General features: G+C 41.8%; 1 protein-coding gene and 1 long non-coding RNA gene across 3 annotated transcripts in view; one reads left to right on the top strand and one right to left on the bottom strand.

Annotated features, from left to right (window-relative positions):
• Window positions 1–18,740, bottom strand: part of LOC137324366 (kinesin-like protein KIF13B) — a 167,728-nt gene that overhangs the window by 20,975 nt on the left and 128,013 nt on the right. For both annotated transcript variants that reach the window (XM_067988580.1, XM_067988581.1), the window contains 11 exons: window positions 16,731–16,877; window positions 16,172–16,201; window positions 15,535–15,634; window positions 14,603–14,729; window positions 13,609–13,664; window positions 12,349–12,473; window positions 10,922–11,098; window positions 8,573–8,665; window positions 4,008–4,160; window positions 1,583–1,660; window positions 239–292 (listed from right to left, as the gene is read on the bottom strand). In XM_067988580.1, coding sequence (XP_067844681.1) covers window positions 239–292; window positions 1,583–1,660; window positions 4,008–4,160; window positions 8,573–8,665; window positions 10,922–11,098; window positions 12,349–12,473; window positions 13,609–13,664; window positions 14,603–14,729; window positions 15,535–15,634; window positions 16,172–16,201; window positions 16,731–16,877 — 1,140 coding nt within the window. The remainder of the gene's footprint in view (window positions 1–238; window positions 293–1,582; window positions 1,661–4,007; window positions 4,161–8,572; window positions 8,666–10,921; window positions 11,099–12,348; window positions 12,474–13,608; window positions 13,665–14,602; window positions 14,730–15,534; window positions 15,635–16,171; window positions 16,202–16,730; window positions 16,878–18,740) is intronic.
• LOC137324368 (uncharacterized) lies at window positions 1,939–18,440 on the top strand. The gene is made up of 3 exons (XR_010963594.1): window positions 1,939–1,968; window positions 12,379–12,479; window positions 18,420–18,440. It is a non-coding gene; the product is annotated as an uncharacterized lncRNA (long non-coding RNA).

The raw sequence follows: 18,740 nt of genomic DNA, 5'->3' as shown, positions 1-18,740 counted from the left end.
ATGGTTCCCATGATTTTGTATCCCTGAGGTGCTCAACTGTTGGTTGATAGCAGCATGTGCTGGGATACACTTAACCAGAATTGTACTATTTCAACTGTAAGTTCAGCATGTGGTAGCGATGAAGGAATTAACTAGTAATGTCAAGGTTTGATTATTCAGAAAAGTTAGTCCTTGGTGCAGTTTAATAATTTTATTATTTTGATTCTCTGTTTTATACTAATTGCGGGAACGCAGTTACCTTGTTACGTTCGAGGCTTGATCTTGCACTGAGGTCATGACGGCTCCCAGACAACTTTAAAAACAAAGGTTCAAAAGAAGCACATGTTACTTGAGCTCAAAGTGAAGTAAAACTATTAAGGTATCGCGATAGATCAGAACATGCAAACTCAGGATAACCAGTCGTGTTCTACCAGATCTAAACACGGTGTGTGACAGGAGAAAGATCGAGGGATTGAAATTGTATTGTGCAGCATTTTTAACAAACATATTAAAGTGCTTGTTAAAATAGCAGAAGGGAGGTAAGCGACAGAACTTGATACTAAAGGAATCAACAGGTATTGTGAGAGGAAAATCCACAACAAAATAATCAAACATGGACTCCTGAGAGATTGGCCTTGATGGGCTGAATGATCTTTTCTCACTTTGGAGTTTATGTTCTTAGATATAGTATATACTGAGCACACAATATATTCCCAGTGAATAACTAAATTATTATTTTTACAACAAATTGGCAGTGGGACATCACAATTTCTAATCCTTGTGTTAACGTCATCGTGCATCAAGGATGTTGACCCTTGTAACTGCTCCCAGTTCATTATTTTCTGTGGGAACACTTCATGTCGACTTCAACAATAACATGATTAGATTTTTTCTGCAACTGGAGGCAAAGCAATATTTTGCTGCATTGCTTACACTACATTAGCAGTTCAATGGCCAGCAAGTGATGCTTCATTCATAGAATCTTACAGCACTGAAAGAAGCCTCTCACACCTGCTTTGGCTCTCAAAAAATTATCCACTTATTCCCAATACTTTGCCTTTTCCCCATACCTTTTTTAAATTTCCAACATTTATCCACTTCCCCATGAAAAGGTATTATGAATTCTGCTTCTCTCACTGTTTCTGGCAGGGCATTCCACATTCTAACAACGCTACGCATAAAAAAAAAATTCTCCTAGCCTCTCCCTTCATCCTCTAGTTACTGACGCACTGGCCAGTGGAAATAGTTTTCCCCTAATTACCTTGGAAAAATCTATTCATTTATTTTGAATGGTCCACTTTGGAGAGTCAGCTTAAAGCAGGCCCCACATGAACACTAATGCAATCTTACCTTAGCCATTTTCATCAAACCTACGCTGACGAGTAGGGTGTTTCCCCCATCCTGACATTCAAAGGTCTCAAGTGAAATGTATCTTGGACAGTTGAACTAGACAAAAATCCATCACACAGAACTTTCCCCAGTTTATTAACTTTTGGTGCTAAGCCAGCAGTCTCAGGACAACGCTCCTAGAAACATGGTGTAAAAAACATTCCAATCCTAGCTACATATTCAGACGCAGAGGAAAAATAACTTCGAGTCATACCCGGTTGACGTTTGGAGAGCTGATGCACCTTCTGGTCAGTTTACGCTTTGCATTTAACTGTTCTTTTACTGCAACTTCCTGTTCACAAAACACAGCAGAAAAGAAACAACACAACATAGCATCAGGACAAGGACAAGACCAGACAACACAACAGAAAGAGAAATCTGCAGTTCCACAATGTAAATGTAAGAGTTCATCACATAAGCAAGCAAGCAAGCTAGCAGTTCAATTTTTGTACTACTTTTGCTAATTTCCCTCCTCATTCTCTCCTGACAGCACCATTCTGCTGGAGGACAATTCCATAAATGCTGATCATCATCTCACCATGCAGCTTCTTCATATGTGAGCCCTGGACCACCGGTGCTGGCAGGCTATTCAACTACTGGGTAAGGAGAAATTGGAGGCGGTGGGGGGGGGGTATCTCACTGAGTTCAATTCTGTTCTCATCCAACAAATGCATTTTCCAACAGGTGTCCCTGGACAGCAATCAGGAGAAAGAATTTTAGCTGATTTTGCCCCTTTCTAATTCCATCTTGCTGACTTCCATTGGCTCCCTGCCCTCCAATGCACTGAATCCAGAATCCTTGCTTTGCCTACAAATTCCTCAACAGCTTCACCCCACAATGCAACCTCCTCCAGCTCTATGTCCTGTTCATTCATTCATTCATTCATTCATTCCTTCAACTCCCTTTCCCCACTCAAAGTTTTCAGACATCTTGGACTTACTCTCTGGAACAACCTCCATAAACAACTTTGCTTTGCTATTTTTATTATCACTGTTAAAAAGTCAACTGCAACGCCCGATCTTTAAAGCCATGCTTTTGGACACTACAGTTCATGTCTGCTCTCCTTTGAATGTTCATTATGTTAAAGATGCTGTACAAATGCAAGCTGTTGGAGCTTGAGATGGCCAATGGAAGTAGAAGCTGGTGAATTCCATCTGCCCAAGTTTTTCTACTGTGAATTGATTTTTTTAAAAAAATGATCTAATGCATGTCCACTGGGCTTTGTTTACTTGTTGAAGTGCTCTGGTTTCCACCTGCATGACAGACAAATAAAAATACCAAAGGCCAGTCTTTTTAAGTGAACTGAATTTAACAAAGTTACATGTAAATTTTCACCAACTAGAAAGAAAATGCACGTCCCACTACTCCAATATTTTTTCTGCCAGTAGCTTCACCCCTCCTCTTTTCTCCCCTTTCTCACCTCAATTGTATTCCTTCATAATAGTTTGGTCCCAGTGAACTTTTTGGTCTTCGTGCTGCATTTGCAACAGTTTCAATTCCAGGTTGTTCTTTCTCCCTTTGCAACTGTTCAATATCTCATTCTTAGAGTATCATGGAAAAGGACAAGCTAATATTCAAATGCAGAATGCTGACAGACACACTGATGTGGATGGTTCAGACAGTGCCATCGTAAAAAAGATGCCAGAGTCTTGAGAGAAACAGAAGCTTAGGACATTTGATGAACATCTGACATATTCTAAAATATTGATGCACGACACCAATCCACACAGATAGATGGAAGCACACCTCCATTAAAAATAACATTTTGCTTAGACAGTGATGGCAAATGGGATCTAAAGGTTCGGAAGAGTTAAAAACACAGCAAAAGCTCGTACAAAAGAAACCTTATGTATCTATTCTAAATTTAATTTTTTTACATCGGACTGCCAGCACTGATGTGCAAGTCTCATGCAAGGCTCACATCTAATAAAACCTCTGCACAACTGCAATTTATACATCAGATTTTATATCCCAAACTGCACCTTTCTACTCTCCAGTGACCATTGGCTCATACTCCAGTCTTGCCATTATGCCCCCTGTGAAGACGTTCTCACAACCTTCCTTCAGCTGACACTATACAACTGATCCACCAGCTCATAGCTCCCCTTTGAACCAGCTCTCTCAAATCTTCAGCAGGTCTGGCCGCTCGAGTCACAGGTGAGTGTGTTGAAAAGCTGTGAACTGGAAGATTAGCTACGCAGCCCCAGCTAATCTTATTGGTCAGAAATAACAGAGGCGAGTGTTACTGGAGAGAGATGAAGAAGATGGGGGGAGGCAGAGCAGCATACACTCGATTATCCACCAGTTTCGATTATGTGCCAGAGTCCCCTCCAACACGATGGATAATCGAGGTTCCACTGTAATTAAAATGATAGGCTACTCCTATGGAGCAGTTGATTTTGACCTCCACACACAAAATTGCAAACCAAAAACAACATCTGGCATCTATTTTAACACTAAACCTGGCTCACATTTCAGTCCCCCCGCTTTTCTGAACTTTAACCTTCCTTGCTTGTGCATACACTGCTCAGGTGCACAAGTACTAAAAGATAATATGTCCACAAGTTTTAAAAACGTAAATTGAAGAGAGCGCCAGCATTAGCCTGCTGATCAATTTCTTTCCTCTTAACAAAACTCACCTGACGCAGGCGGTCCAGAGTGAGGATATTCTCCACTGCCAATACACCACGGAGATATTTCTCGATATATGCCTCTTTCTCAGTAGACTCTGCATTTTCCAATTCTGCAGCCATTCGTGCCAGTGTTTCACGGTCCTCAGACGCCTGGGCATCCTGAGAAACAGAAAGGAAAAGCCTAGATCATTCACACTACTCACGATGTTGTCCGAAGACAAATCATGGGAAAAAAAATAAGAGCAATTATTTTCATTTTTTGCTGAAGCAGATTTATTGAGCATGTTAATTGTCAGTAAAGTCGGAGGCTGTCATGCTGAAAAACCATATGGTGCTCTGATCAGGCTGCACCTTCAATACTGATCACATAAGCACGTGAAGAACAGTCAGTCTAGCTGATCCCTAGTACCAGTGGACTTAGTTATGAGGAAAGGTCAAAAATCTTGAACTCTTCAGCTTCAAAAGGAGTAAACAGAGGCATACAGTACAAAAGCAAGGAAGTTATCCTAAACCTTTATAATCACTGTTTAGACCTCAGCTGGAGTATTGTGTCCAATTTAGGAAGGATATCAAAGCACTGGAGTGCAGATTTACTAGAATGGTACCAGGGATGAGGGACTTCAGTTTTGTGGAAAGATTAGAGAAGCTGGGATTGTTCTCCTTAGAGGCCATGGGGAGATTTAATAGAGGTGTTCAAAATTATGACTGGTTAGAGTAGATAGGGAGAAACTGAAACTGTTCTGGCAGGAGGGTTGATAACCGGAGGACACAGATTTAAGATAATTGGCAAGTACCAGGAGGGAGATGAGGAGAATTTTTTTTTTTTACACACAGTTAGTTGTTATGATCTGGAATGCACTGCCTGAAAGGGTGGTGGAAGCAGATTCAATAGTAACTGTCAAGGGAAGTTGGATATATACTTGAAAAGGAAAAAAAATGCAGGGCTATGGGGAAAGAGCAGGGAGTGGGCATAATTACAAAGAGCCGGCACAGGCACAATGGGCTGAATAGCCTCTTTCTGTGCTGTATGATTCTATAAATGAGAGGAAACTTTACAGAACTAAGATAGTAAGTGGAATAGAAAATTTGAGCACGACTGCAAGACAAGGGGAAATGGGAACAAACTGATAAAAGGCAAGTGCACCACCAAGACAGCAACATCAGCACGGCCAACTATCTGCTTTTAGATAATGTCTTTAACATAGAAAAATGTCTCAAAATAAGAGGAGGAGACATTTATAGGGATGACCAAAACCAAAAGACCAAAGAGAAGGGTTTTTAAGTCTGGTCTTAAAGGAGGAGAGAGAGATGAAGACACAGCCGCCAATGGTGGAGGAAAGAGAGGGAATGATGCACAATAGACTAGAATCAGAGGAACATCAAGCCAGCATTCAAACGAGTATGGCATCAAGAAACCCTAGCATAACAGAGGTCAATGGGAATCAAAAGGAAAACCTTCATATCTGGAGTCATATCTGACACAAAGAAAGATGGTTGTGGTTGTTGGAGGCCAATCATTGCATCCTAGGACATTGCTGCAGTAGTTCCTCAGGGTAGCACATGGTCCAATCACCTTCAGCAAGTTCATCAATAACCTTCTCTCCATCAAAAGGTCACAAATGGGGCTACTCGCTGATGAGTCGACAGCAGGACTAGGACTGCATCCAGGCTTGGGCTGTCAAGTGGCAGGTAACACTTGTGCCACATATGTGCTGGGCAAAGACCACCTCCAACGAGACAAAGCCCAAACACTAACCCTGGCCTCAACAGCACCACCATTGCCAAGTACCCCCCATCATCAACATCTTGTGGGTCACCAATGACCAGGAACCTAACTGGACCAACCAAATCAACTCCCTGACTACAAGTGCAGTGGAGAGGCTAGGTAGAAGTGGCTCACTTCCTGACCCCTCAAAGCCTCTCCACCATTTACAAGGCTCAAGTCAGGAGTGTGATGGAATACTCACCACTTGCCCTGATGGGTGCAGCTGCAACAATACTCAAGAAGCTCAGCACCATCCAGGAAGAACCAGTTTGTTTGATCAATGTCACTGCCACTAGATTTAATACCCAACACCTCCATCATCAGTGCACTGTGACTGCAGTATGTACGATCTACGGGATGCAAAGCAGCAACTCGCCAAGCTTGCTTCGACAATACCTCCCTCCCCTGCGACTTCTACCACCAAGAAAGCTGAGCAACAATGTTGTGGAAACATAGTCACCTCTAAGTTCTCCTCCGAGTCACACAGAGGATTTGGACGTAGACTGATACTCCGTCATCACTGGGCTAATATCCTGAATTCCCTACCTGACATCAACGTGGTAGCACCATCAGCACAAAAACTGCAGCAGTTCAAGGAGAAGGCCCATCACTACCACCACCCTCTTAGGGAAACTATGGATGGGCAACAAGTGTGGCATTGCCAGCTTTGCTCTGGTCCAGAGTACAAATTAGGGGTGAAGCCATAGAAAGGATATAAACACAAGGGTGAGAATTTTACATTTGCAAATTCAGGACTGATACGAGAAAACACTTCTTCATACAAAATGATTAATATCTGGAAAGGCCCTGAAGGTTTCTATTGAAGGATGAGCAAATGAGCTGAAAGACATCCCTCAATCTGTACTAATATTATGATCTCCATCTATGCGGCTGTACGACTGCAACGTTGCATCTCATGTCTCAATATTGGAAGAGGTCAGCATATAACAGAGGTAGCATAATATGGTGAAAATCAAAAATACTGAAATAAAGTGAAGGATTACAACATACCACATCACTTTAAAAAAAAAAGTAGACAAATTTAGGTGAAGCACCAGGGCCCAAAAAAGAATATGAGCACGCTGTGTGGCTGCGATTGGGAGCTCAGTATTAGGGGAAAAGAAGGTTGAACCTGTATCCACCACTGATGCTCCAACATGCTCCAATACTGCACCATTTAGCATGAACTTTGTACCTTGTTTATAGTGGCAAAGGGGAGCTAAATTGTTAGAAAATAGTTTGGATGGAAGATGATTAACCACTATATACATCGGAAAATTGGGCTGCAGTTATACTGCCACTTTCATTTTGTTCCAAAGTGTTTTTTTATGCACATCAATGCAAAAGAGGCAGTTATGACTCAGGAGACTATCTAACACACTAAAGCCATGAGGGGAGGGGCCATCAGTAGGCAGTCTCACACCAGTTTGAGTTTGTACTGACTGCAACATAACTCCAGCATTAGCTGAGAATAAACCAAAACCGTTGGGTGCATTTTGTTTATGCTCTAAAGTTATAGATCCTGCTGCTATAAATACTGACTGGCTCCAAGTGCTAATTTGTGACAGTGATACAGCTGTTCACACTCTACCTGCCTCCATCAGATAGAGATATGGGTCAGAATTCTCTACTGAAGAGTCATCGAGGTGTGTGAGTGCACTTTTCAGTTAGGGTAGCTTCTTCCAGGAAGCAAGTTATGCTCAGGATTAGTTTTATGACCAAAAGAAAGTACGTCACATAACCTCAAGTCACCAATTTTCTTTAAAATGCCATTTTATTCCTAAACTGTGTTGAAAATGTAACTTGGGAGAGGCTTCAATGCCAAAGGAGACAGAGTGTTCCCATAACCCTATAAATTATAGATTCACTCTCACGTATGGGTATGCTCTGCCTACAACAGCATAAAATTAATGCACCCCACTATTGTTAAAGCAAATTGGGCCATATGCAAAGTTAATTATAACATGTCAGGCCACATATGGTTAATAAGCTCAGCAACAGTGAGAATTGCATTTGTAAGCCTAACCCTAGTAAATGCAAGTTGGTTAAGCAGAAAGTTAAAATTTACCTGCATTCGTCATCACATACCTTGCATTTAATGGCTATTGCAGTCTCCCTGCAATTATTTTCGAAGCAAAAGAATGACAGAATGATGTGGGAATGCAGAGTGCTGAGTTATAGAATCATACAGCACAGAAGGAGGCTATTCAGCCTATCGTGCCCATGCTGGCTCTCAAAGAGCTATCCAATTAGTCCCACTCCCCTGCTCTTTCCCATAGCACTGCAAATCTTTCCTTTTCAAGTTATTATCCAATTCCATTTTGAAAGATACTACTGAATCTGCATCCATCACCCTTTCAGGCAGTGCATTCCAGATCATCAGAAGTGAGTAAAAAAAAATTCTCATCTCCCCTTTGGTTCTTTTGCCAATTATCTTAAATCTGCGTCCTCTTGTTATCGACCCTCCTGCCAGCGGAAGCAGTTTCTCCCTATCTACTCTGTCAAAACCCCTCATGAGCTCCACATCCTGACTTCCACACTGCCCTAAAATAACCTTTGATTAGTGTATACATTACATGCACCTAATGTTTTACTTAAAAGACTTGAAGACAGCAATACACATTTTTGTTAATCAGCCTTCCTTTCATTATTTATAACAAACACAAACACAGACTAGCAAATTGTCTGAAGATCCTGTTATGCAATATCCACAAGCAGCATCCGTAAAGGGTTACACTTCTTTTAAAAAAAAGCTCGCAAAACAACATCAAGCTATGATATTTATTAGGGAGAATCCCTTACTTACCTCTGGAATATTGGAGACTATCTCAAAGGTCACTCCACACGCATTAAGTGTACTTCTGTAGGACATCCTTCTCAAGAAGTTTTGTGCAAAACCCTGTAATTAGATTTTTAAAACTTTTTTTTAAAAAAAGATACATCCCCAGTCTCCCAGAACAGGCATCAGCTGCAAATCAACCCGATGCTGAGTTTCTGGCGCTCCATGACATTCTCTGGCCAGTGTGGCGAGAGTTTTCAACCAACTTGGAACTTTCCCTAAGCAGCACAGCTTAAATCAGCATTCCAGACAAATTGTTTTCTTTTTGGGTCAGCCATGTGTCCCACGCACGCAGACAAAGTCGATAAAGTCCCCCACAGGAGACTGGTCAAGAAGGTACGAGCCCATGGAATCCAGGGTGCCTTGGCACTTTGGATACAAAACTGGCTTAGTGGCAGAAGGCAGAGGGTGATGGTCGAAGGTTGTTTTTGTGACTGGAAGCCTGTGGCCAGTGGGGTACCACAGGGATCGGTGCTGGGTCCCTTGCTGTTTGTGGTCTACATTAATGACTTGGATATGAATGTAAAAGGTATGATCAGTAAGTTCGCTGATGATACAAAAATTGGTAGGGTGGTAAATAGCTAGGAGGATAGCCTCAGTCTGCAGGACGATATAGATGGGTTGGTCAGATGGGCGGAACAGTGGCAAATGGAATTTAACCCGGAAAAGTGCGAGGTGATGCACTTTGGAGGGACTAACAAGGCAAGGGAATACACAATGAATGGGAGGACCCTAGGCAAGACAGAGGGTCAGAGGGATCTTGGTGTGCAAGTTCACAGATCCCTGAAGGCGGCGGAACAGGTAGATAAGGTGGTAAAGAAGGCATATGGGATACTTGCCTTTATTAGCCGAGGCACAGAATATAAGAGCAAGGAGGTTATGATGGAGCTGTATAAAACACTGGTTAGGCCACAGCTGGAGTACTGTGTGCAGTTCTGGTCGCCACACTACAGGAAGGATGTGATCGCTTTGGAGAGGGTGCAGAGGAGATTCACCAGGATGTTACCAGGGCTGGAGCGCTTCAGCTATGAAGAGAGACTGGGAAGATTGGGTTTGTTTTCCTTGGAGCAGAGGAGGCTGAGGGGGGACATGATTGAGGTGTACAAAATTATGAGGGGCACAGATAGGATGGATACTAAGGAGCTTTTTCCCTTCGTTGAGAGTTCTATAACAAGGGGACATAGATTCAAGGTAAAAGGCGGGAGGTTTAGAGGGGATTTGAGAAAGAACTTTTTCACCCAGAGGGTGGTTGGAGTCTGGAACTCACTGCCTGAAAGGGTTGTGGAGGCAGGAACCCTCACAACATTCAAGAAGCATTTGGATGAGCACTTGAAATGCCATAGCATACAAGGCTACGGACCAAATGCTGGAATATGGGATTAGAGTAGACAGGGCTGATGGCCGGCGCGGACACGATGGGTCGAAGGGCCTCTCTCCGTGCTGTATAACTCTAAGACTCTATGACAACCCAACACCATACTTGAGAGTCTCTAAACCCAGCTCCAAGCTATTGAGAAATCTACACAGGTAGGAGCTGCTGTTTGCCAGATATGGAGTGCACACTGTTCCTTGTACGAACACACCTCAGTTGCCGAAGCCCAAGGAGTTAGCACAGGTTCACAGAGCTCAGGCCTAAGGACCCTGAAGACTGCACCTGGGGAGTGTGGTGGGGTTTGCAGCACTGAGCATTGGTAAGCTTCCTGCTGCTTTGCCAGCCAAGAACACATCATAAACAGTCCCTCTCAAGAGCAAATACAATTTTCCTTTCTTGAATTCTTCTTAAACCCCCCCCCGCTTACAGTGCTAACTCATGCTGAGTTACGGTTCCACATGTGCCAGCTGCCCTCCAGTATCATTCTTCACACGTGTGCTCAACTGAGCTTTGATAAGCTACTGAACCACACAGGGCATCACATTAGAGCCCAAGCCTGCCCTTAACCAATGTTCACGCCAGCATGCTTTCAAGCAGGGCCACTGGGTAATGATCAGCAGCAAAATTGGCTGACTTTACCCTTCCCAAAACGAGGGACACTCAAGCCAATTGTAGCATCTCTAGTGTTGTCCTGGCTAAAATCACATGAACACCACAGACCAGGAGCTTCCCAGTCTGAATGGCACAATTCACACTGGGCAGTGCCTTTATAAACTGAGCCATTTGGGAGGCCTGTCTTAAATGTTCAATTAGAATTCTATGTAATTAGGCTGCTCGCCATTTTGAATTCACCCGTACTTCTGCATTGAATCCAGGAAATAAGCAAAATGAAGAAAACGCTCTCATTTTATTAAGACCACCTGATAACTTTCTTCCGACTGTACCTGTCGGCTGTAGACGTTTATGCTGACGCGCTTACGTAACACCAGCCGCATGTCGGCGGGATGGCTAAGCTGCACCACAGTCTTCACGATAAGGAAAACCCGTTCGTCGGCTGGAGTCCCTCTGCTCAAGGATGCACAGTTATGGACATTGGAGTCCCAGGAAGCCTCTGCTTTCACCTTTTGGAAACAATTTTTTTTTAAAAAATCAGCATGGAGCATTACCACGTATAAATTCATAAGAACATAAGAAATAGGAGCAGGAATAGGGGTAGGCCATACGGCCCCTTGAGCCTGCTCCGCCATTCAATAAAATCATGACTGATCATCTACCTCATACCTCACTTTCCCGCCCAATCCCCATATCCCTTGATTCCCTTACAGTCCAAGAATCTATCGATCTCAGCCTTGAATATACTCAACGACTGAGTATCCACAGCCCTCTGGGGTAGAGAATTCCAAATATTCATGACCCTTTGAGTGAAGAAATTCCTCCTCCTCTCAGTCCTAAATGTCCAACCCCTTATCCTGAGACTCTGTCCCCTAGTTCTAGACTCTCCAGCCAGAGGAAACATCCTCTTAGCACCTACCCTGTCAAGCCCTCTTAGAATCTTATATGTTTCAATGAGATCACCTCTCATTCTTATAAACCCCAGAGAGTATAGGCCCATTCTACTCAATCTTTCCTCATAGGACAACCCTCTCATTCCAGGAATCAATCTAGTGAACCTTCATTGCACCGCCTCTGAGGCAAACATATCTCTTTTTAGGTAAGTTCCTAGTTCATCTTACAACCAAAATACTGATAAAGGTAAAAGTCCAAGCAGGAAACAGTAGACTTTATAAAACCTTAACAGATCCAGGGAATGATTTCAAAGCAATAATCTCATTGAGATGAGCTTTAGACATTGTTGCTCAGCATAGCACACTCTTGCTCAGTCACAAGTTAGGGACTAACCTATAGGCTCAATCCCCGTTTCATTTCATTCTATTTAGCTTTGCTCTTGTCATTTGATACAAGAATTTGATTCCCTTGATTAGATTACAGTAATGTTATGCTGGGCCTGATTCCATTTTGGTTCATTATATATCAATGGAGAAATAATTTGCAATTGCTAAAAATTCTCAATCCATGGATATTAAGTGATCCTTCACTTCTTTCCTCTATTCTCCTCCTTCCCCTCCCACCCTGCAAAAAAATCCTAATTTCACCCATCACAAGATCAGGCATGATTCCGGCTCCTTTCTGGTTAGACAGCTTTACTGCCAACTTCGCTATCTCCCTTCAACAACCACCTAAAAACCCTTTTCTCCCTCAAATTTCCTCCCCATTCCTGCTTGCTGTCCAACTTTCTGCCTAGTTTTGTGCTTTGAGAAGCTTCTTTTATTTGAAGAGTGCTATATAAATTCAAGTTGTAGGGTTATCTCACCTCTGTGTCATGGTGTTTTGCAATCTGCAGTTCAAAAAAGTCATCACTATCTTCATCCACAAGGCTGGCATCCAGTGCACCAGGTTCTGGCCCATCCAGATCTTCCCGAGAGCTGAAATCATCTGCTAAAGGTGGGTAAGAAGAGAAGTGGAGAAACAGCACATACATTAATCTAAATAAATGGGATAACATTTGTTGAGCATTGGTAATTACTTTTTAAAAAATGTCATTTTGTAATTTAGATCCATATCCTCTGCCGCTCTCCCTTCCCCCCCAAGTTAATGCCACTCCTCCCTCTTAGGTCCACAATTTCCTCATTGATTGAGAGAGAGAATTGGTTTAGCTGCATACATGGCCACAGACTCAGCAAAATGAAGAGTACCAGGAGGAAGTAATGAGCATTGTGGAAAGGCATTCATTGCTTCCCTGGTTTCTCTTCACTCTTTCCCACCAAACAATTCAGAGGGGACTGAGAAAACCTGACTTTGTGCAAGTGGCATTTGACATCAGGAACCAAACTGAGTGACAGTCAAGCACATCCCCATAGGTAAAGGAAGAAATTAGATCAGGGGCAGATTTACTCTGGCAAGGAATGACTTGGGTGAGGAAGACGTGTTAAGAGAGGACTCAGTAGCAGGTGTCTCCATAACCCCAGTTCTCTGACAGTCTTGGCAGATTGTTGACACACCTGTACATTCTAAAGTGCGTTTTTACGCTGACTGATGTGGCTCTGTCTCCAAGTCCCCACAAGCTGTCACATCCCTGGAAAAAAAAAATACTTCTCCCTAGGCTCTTATGGAAAAATCTGTGGAATGGAAGAAGACGGGATTCCAAGACTCCCTGGGACACTCTGGAATCAATCTAATCACTAGAACACTTTCTGCCTCCAGTTACAGTGCCTAGATGGGGTAGCAACAGTATTTGAAACCTAGAATTTAATTAGATCAGGAACAAGAAAAATAATGGTCTCTGCTCATTAATTCAGGCAGCTAACAGCATAATTGCCATGGGAAAATGCATAAGTACTTTGTCAGAAGGTTGTGTAAACAATTTAATAGTGAGCCTTAGTTAAGGAAATTCACTGCATAACAACGCAATATCAAGGTAAGTGTGCTAACAGTTTTTTAAAAATTTGTTCTGAGGACATGAGTGACACTGGCAAGACCATACTAATTGCCCATCCTCCAAATTAAAAAAAAAACAAGCATAATTTCCCCCTTCAACTGGTGCATTAAGTAAGAAAACTATGGAAAAATTTACCATTTAGATCAAGGAAAACTACAGGAACATGTGTTTCCATTCCAGCCGCTGGGCTCCTGCAATAAATGCCAAAGATATATCAATATAAAAGGGGATAAGCAATGCCACTAATTTATGATTTTCATGGAGAAAAATGGATGGAATTACAGAATTTGATCCCCAACCACTGGCTATAACCCCAGAATTCAGTACAATAAAAATTAAATTTGACCCAGTTATTGTAAACTAGTGGCTCTAATTCTAAATGGATGGAATTGCAGAATGCGATGCCCAAAACGCTGGTAAAAATCTTGGGATTCCATATAATAAAAAACAGAACTTGATTTATTCAAGTCACCATAAGTCGGTGGGCTTGGGGAAAAGATAATTTTGCTGGACCTATAGTGGCCATTATGGCTGTACTTTAGAAGTCATTATTTCTGAATGTTGCGAATGACCCTCTGTCAATTTGAAGTCATGTAATTTGAATTACTGGATAATTCCAAACAGGCTTAAATGCTACAACTTCTAGTATTTTTGTGCAACTGTTAATTTGAATTTCTGGATTATTGGAATTTGTGGCGGGGGGGGGCAAAAATCAACTTTAAATAATCAGTAGACTGTCCTGCAATACAAATTATTTCTTGCACAAAGTTGAATATTTACCTCAGTTTGCATTAACATGCCCCAATACACAATGGCCATTAACAACTGATTTCTTCTTGTCAAGACTACAACTGCATCATAATGGTTAACTTCTTCAGGTTGAATCTAATTGCACATTTGCATTGGAGTGCACTGGCCCAATGCTGAAAAAACCATCCCTGCAAAGATCATAGCGTACTTTAAACGTAACCGGTGAGACACCTTTAGCGGAGTGAAGGGAGTAAGAGAAATTATCGAACCCCATTTTTTCTGCAAGAAAGAAAAGGCACCTGCAATTTTGAAGTTAGGATTTTTAGTCTGCCAAAAAAAACAAGGATTTTATTTTTCTTAAAACATTTTCTGAACGAACCATTTTGCAGGGGACCCTGGGATTCCACTCCCAGCTGATGGAACCAATACGGCATTCCTCTCCTCAGTTAGTGTCAACCTTCGCTCCAGCAACTGCACCTCACGATCTGCATCATCTTCAGACTTATCTGCAAGACATATGGTATAGAATTCACATATGGCTTGCGAACAGCATTCAACAAACTGAGGTGGGTGGTGGGGGAATGGGACATCACATGACCAACGTAACACTATCAGGGCTCATGTTCCATCAATGAAGAATGGGATGGGAAACCACATGACTAACACGAGAATTATGTCAGAAGTCATGCTTGGCCAACCCAGAATGGGACAGGACATCACATGCCCAACATTTGTACTATATCTGGGTTCACGTTCGACCAATATAGAGTGGGGCGGGATAAGCGAGCAACTCTGCATTATTTTAAACACAATCATAATTTCAGGACTCCAATCTCTGAAACTCATAATAATAATGGTAAATAACATTTACATAGCATCTTTCACATCAAAACATCTCAAAGTGCTTTACACACATTTTTTTTTGAAGTGCAGTGACTTATGTAGACTTCCTTTGTACCTGTATTTTAATGGCACCAGGATGGCTTCAGTGACCTCTGCTAGTAAGTACACGAGTCCAGAAATCAGGTGAGGACAGGATCAGGTTCAGCTGTGATACACATTGAGGAGCCTGCTGACACTTACTGTTTAAGCTTACACAAGTATAGCTTCCTGAGTGAGTTTCTGGCGGGTGAATGGGGCTCATGGAGTGACATCTTAGCATGACTCGTGGTCTGAAGGGGACAAAGGGCGAGAATTGGAATGGCTGGGGCAAGAAAAGGAGAATTTAGTGGTTGTAACCAGGAAAGGTTGCAGTTAAATTGTTGCAAACCGATTCTCCAAAATTGTAGACTCTGAGCTTGCTTCACTTACTGGATTTGCCATCGAGTTTCTGGAGCTGCTTGTCAAGATATTCCTGCCTCTTCGTCAATGCACTTAGCCATTTCCGACGGAGTTTCTCCAAATCTCTCTCCTGCAATGTGCAAGAAAGCATGAGTTAATGCTCTTCCACCACCCCCCACCTTTTTTTTTTCCAAAGCAGTTTAACGTCATTTCTCCTCAATTAAGCCCTTTCCAACAAGTTAATCTGCAAAAATTTAAATTTTTATAAATGATCACCTTTCAGTTAATCACATTTAGGATTTCAGTCCAAGAACTAAAATTAATTGGACAGTCTAGATCCAGTTCATGGTGAGCATGGACTCATAACACAAAATTGCCCCTCTAATTCAGCACGGAATGAGCAACCTCATTTGAGAATGGTTGATGTGTGAAATGGAAGAATGTTGCACTAGTACAGTAGAGTGTGTCCTTCTGTGACTGGAGCCGACACACAATGTTGGGGCAGAGCAGAGGGAGTTGAATTAGTTAATACAGGCCCCTAAACTTTCATAAAGGAAATTTCCAACAGAATTGATGTGGCTGTTGTACAATTGACAGCTCTGGAGAACAGCTGACATGAAATAAAGGCAAGAATAGACAGCAGAATTCACAAGCTTCCAAACCACACCTGGTAACTGTCCATGTCGTCCTCTTCTTCCTGTGTAAAAAGTAAAAAGAAAAGAAATTTCAAAGAAATGCCAAAATACACAAGGTATGCATATTTATAACCCAGCTGAGCAATTCAACTAGCCAGGATTGAGTTAACATACAAGGTCTGTGTGTTTATACGGTATGAGTTAATTTTCATTCCTGCCAAGAACAGAATTGGAAGCAGACAGGGCTGAGAGTGCCAGGTATAGTTGTCAACTACAGTATTCAATTAGTCAAGCAATAGAGAACCAGGAGCAGAATCAGCAGCAGGGGTGGCAAATAAAGTGGGCATTTACAGTAACTGTTTCTCAGTTATTACAAAATTCTCATGCTCTTGTTGCTGTTACTCCCTTGAAACTTTCCATGCCAAACTCAAAATTCAATAATTATGCCCATTTTCCCATTAAAAAACAGAAAACCAGTGGCTTTAGCAATGATACTTTAATCCGGTGTTATGTGCTCCTTCTGTGACACTCCTAATTCATCACCATAAATTGCTCTGCTACTACCAACAGTAACAGACTGTAACCTCTTACCAAGTGAGTATCTTGATATTTCTGGGTTCTAGCAGGTCTTGTTTTGACACATCCCACAGCAATAGACAACACTGCTTCAGCAATCAAAGGCAACGTCCCAGAGTCCTGAACTGACCTTACTTCCACTTGAATACGTCGAGACTGACCCTGCAAGGCAACGAAAGAAAGCTGGATCAAGTTTTTGCCATAAAGGCTGATGTGTTGTTCATAATCAAAAAGGTGGACAAATCAGACACAGGCAACTACAGACCAATGAGCCATATTTCAATGTATAATAATTGAACTGATCATCAGAAATACATTGGAAGATTATTTGTCCAAATCAATCTAGTAAACAGCAGTCAAATTTAGAGGAAGATCCTGTCTGACCAACCTCCTTTACACCTAAGTGAATTGTAGACAGCCCTGCGATGTGTTATACCTAGACTTATAAAATGCATTTGAAAAAGTTCAATGCAAAAGGCCATTAGTTAAGTGCAAAGCTGCGAGCATTTATTGTAAATCTTGGGTATGGTTAAAAAAAAAAATTGCCTGAAGGGTAGAAAACAACGGGTACTTGTTAAAGGAGTTATGTCAGGTAGAGAGGTACTAAGCGCCCAAGGGATGGGTGTAGGGATCATGCTGTTTCTTATTTGTATCAATGACTTGAACTCTGAATCCCAATGCAAATTGGTCAAGTTTGCAGATAGTATCAAACTAGATGGGGTAGTGGAATCAAAACATGCACCACAGAAACTACCAATTGAGTTAAACAAAATAGGCAAAGCAATGGTAGATTAGATTTAATGCAAACAAATGTAAAGTATTGCACAGAGGAAGGAAAAATGGGTGGCACATGTACTCCATAAATGGTGCTGAAATAGCTACAGATGAAGTTGAAAGAGATCTAGGAGACTTGGTAGTTGTCCAATTAAATGTAGAACTACAATCATCAAAGTCAATCGAATGTTGAACTGCATTGCCAAAACAGTAGTTTACAAGTCAGAGGAGGTCATGATCAAACTGTACAAGTGCTCTAAGCAGACTTGCACCTTGCATACTGTGGCCAGTTCTGGTCATGGAGACACAAGGATGACACTCAGGTTCTTGAGGCAGTGCACAGAAGAGCCACAAGCCTGATCCCTAATATCAAAGGGCTGAGTTACAAGGAAAGACCAGAGAAACATGGGCTTTTCAGCCTTGAAAAGGCATGTCTGAGAAGTGATCTTATAGAAGGTTCACAAAATAGTAAAAAGTTTGGAGAATCAGGAAAATTATTTTAAATTTAAGAATGAAAGTAGGACAGGAGCACTAGTAAACGACAAGTTTAAATTTGATGTCAAGAAATTCTCTGTACTGGAAGTGATCAATACATGGAATGGACGGCAAGGTAGAATAGTGGAGGCAAAAACACTGAAATCTTTTCAAATGGATTAACGAAGATGAGCCAAATGGCCACTCTCATCCGTAACTATCTTGTGATCTTTTAAATTCTACTTGTAACAGACTTTGCCAGAACAGCTGCTTTTATATTGGTTTTGTGCAGTGTACAATGCCCAAGTCTTCCTACATCTGGCTGTGCAAGACCTGTACTTTGGGAGCCGGCTGCACTAAAATAACAAGAGGCAATATAAAAGCAGTTAATGTCTGTCTGATTGTACAATGGGGGTGCAGATGTCCTGATTGCCTATATACTTTACTTTTTCACAGATAAATTGAATAGAGATGGGGAAAAAAGTACATAAAGAAAAAAATCTTTGATTTCTTCTACCACCACTATCTGATCACTGCCACTAAGGTATCACTTACATAGATGAAATTTGTTAAAATGTTACAAAAGAAACAAAAACTTGAAATTCAACCCAGGATATGGCAGTGTAGTGGTAATGGTACTGGAATAGCAACCCTGAGCTAATGAGCTCAATCCCACCATGTTGGGAAACTGAACTCAAAAAAATCTGGAAATTTGTGCGTGAGCACCAGAAAATGACCATGAAAACTGCCGGATTGTTATAAAAACCCAACTAGTTC

Source organism: Heptranchias perlo, chromosome 8, assembly GCF_035084215.1.
Source record: "Heptranchias perlo isolate sHepPer1 chromosome 8, sHepPer1.hap1, whole genome shotgun sequence".
NCBI classification, from domain to species: Eukaryota; Metazoa; Chordata; class Chondrichthyes; order Hexanchiformes; family Hexanchidae; genus Heptranchias; species Heptranchias perlo.
This window is presented reverse-complemented; position numbering and strand designations above follow the sequence as displayed.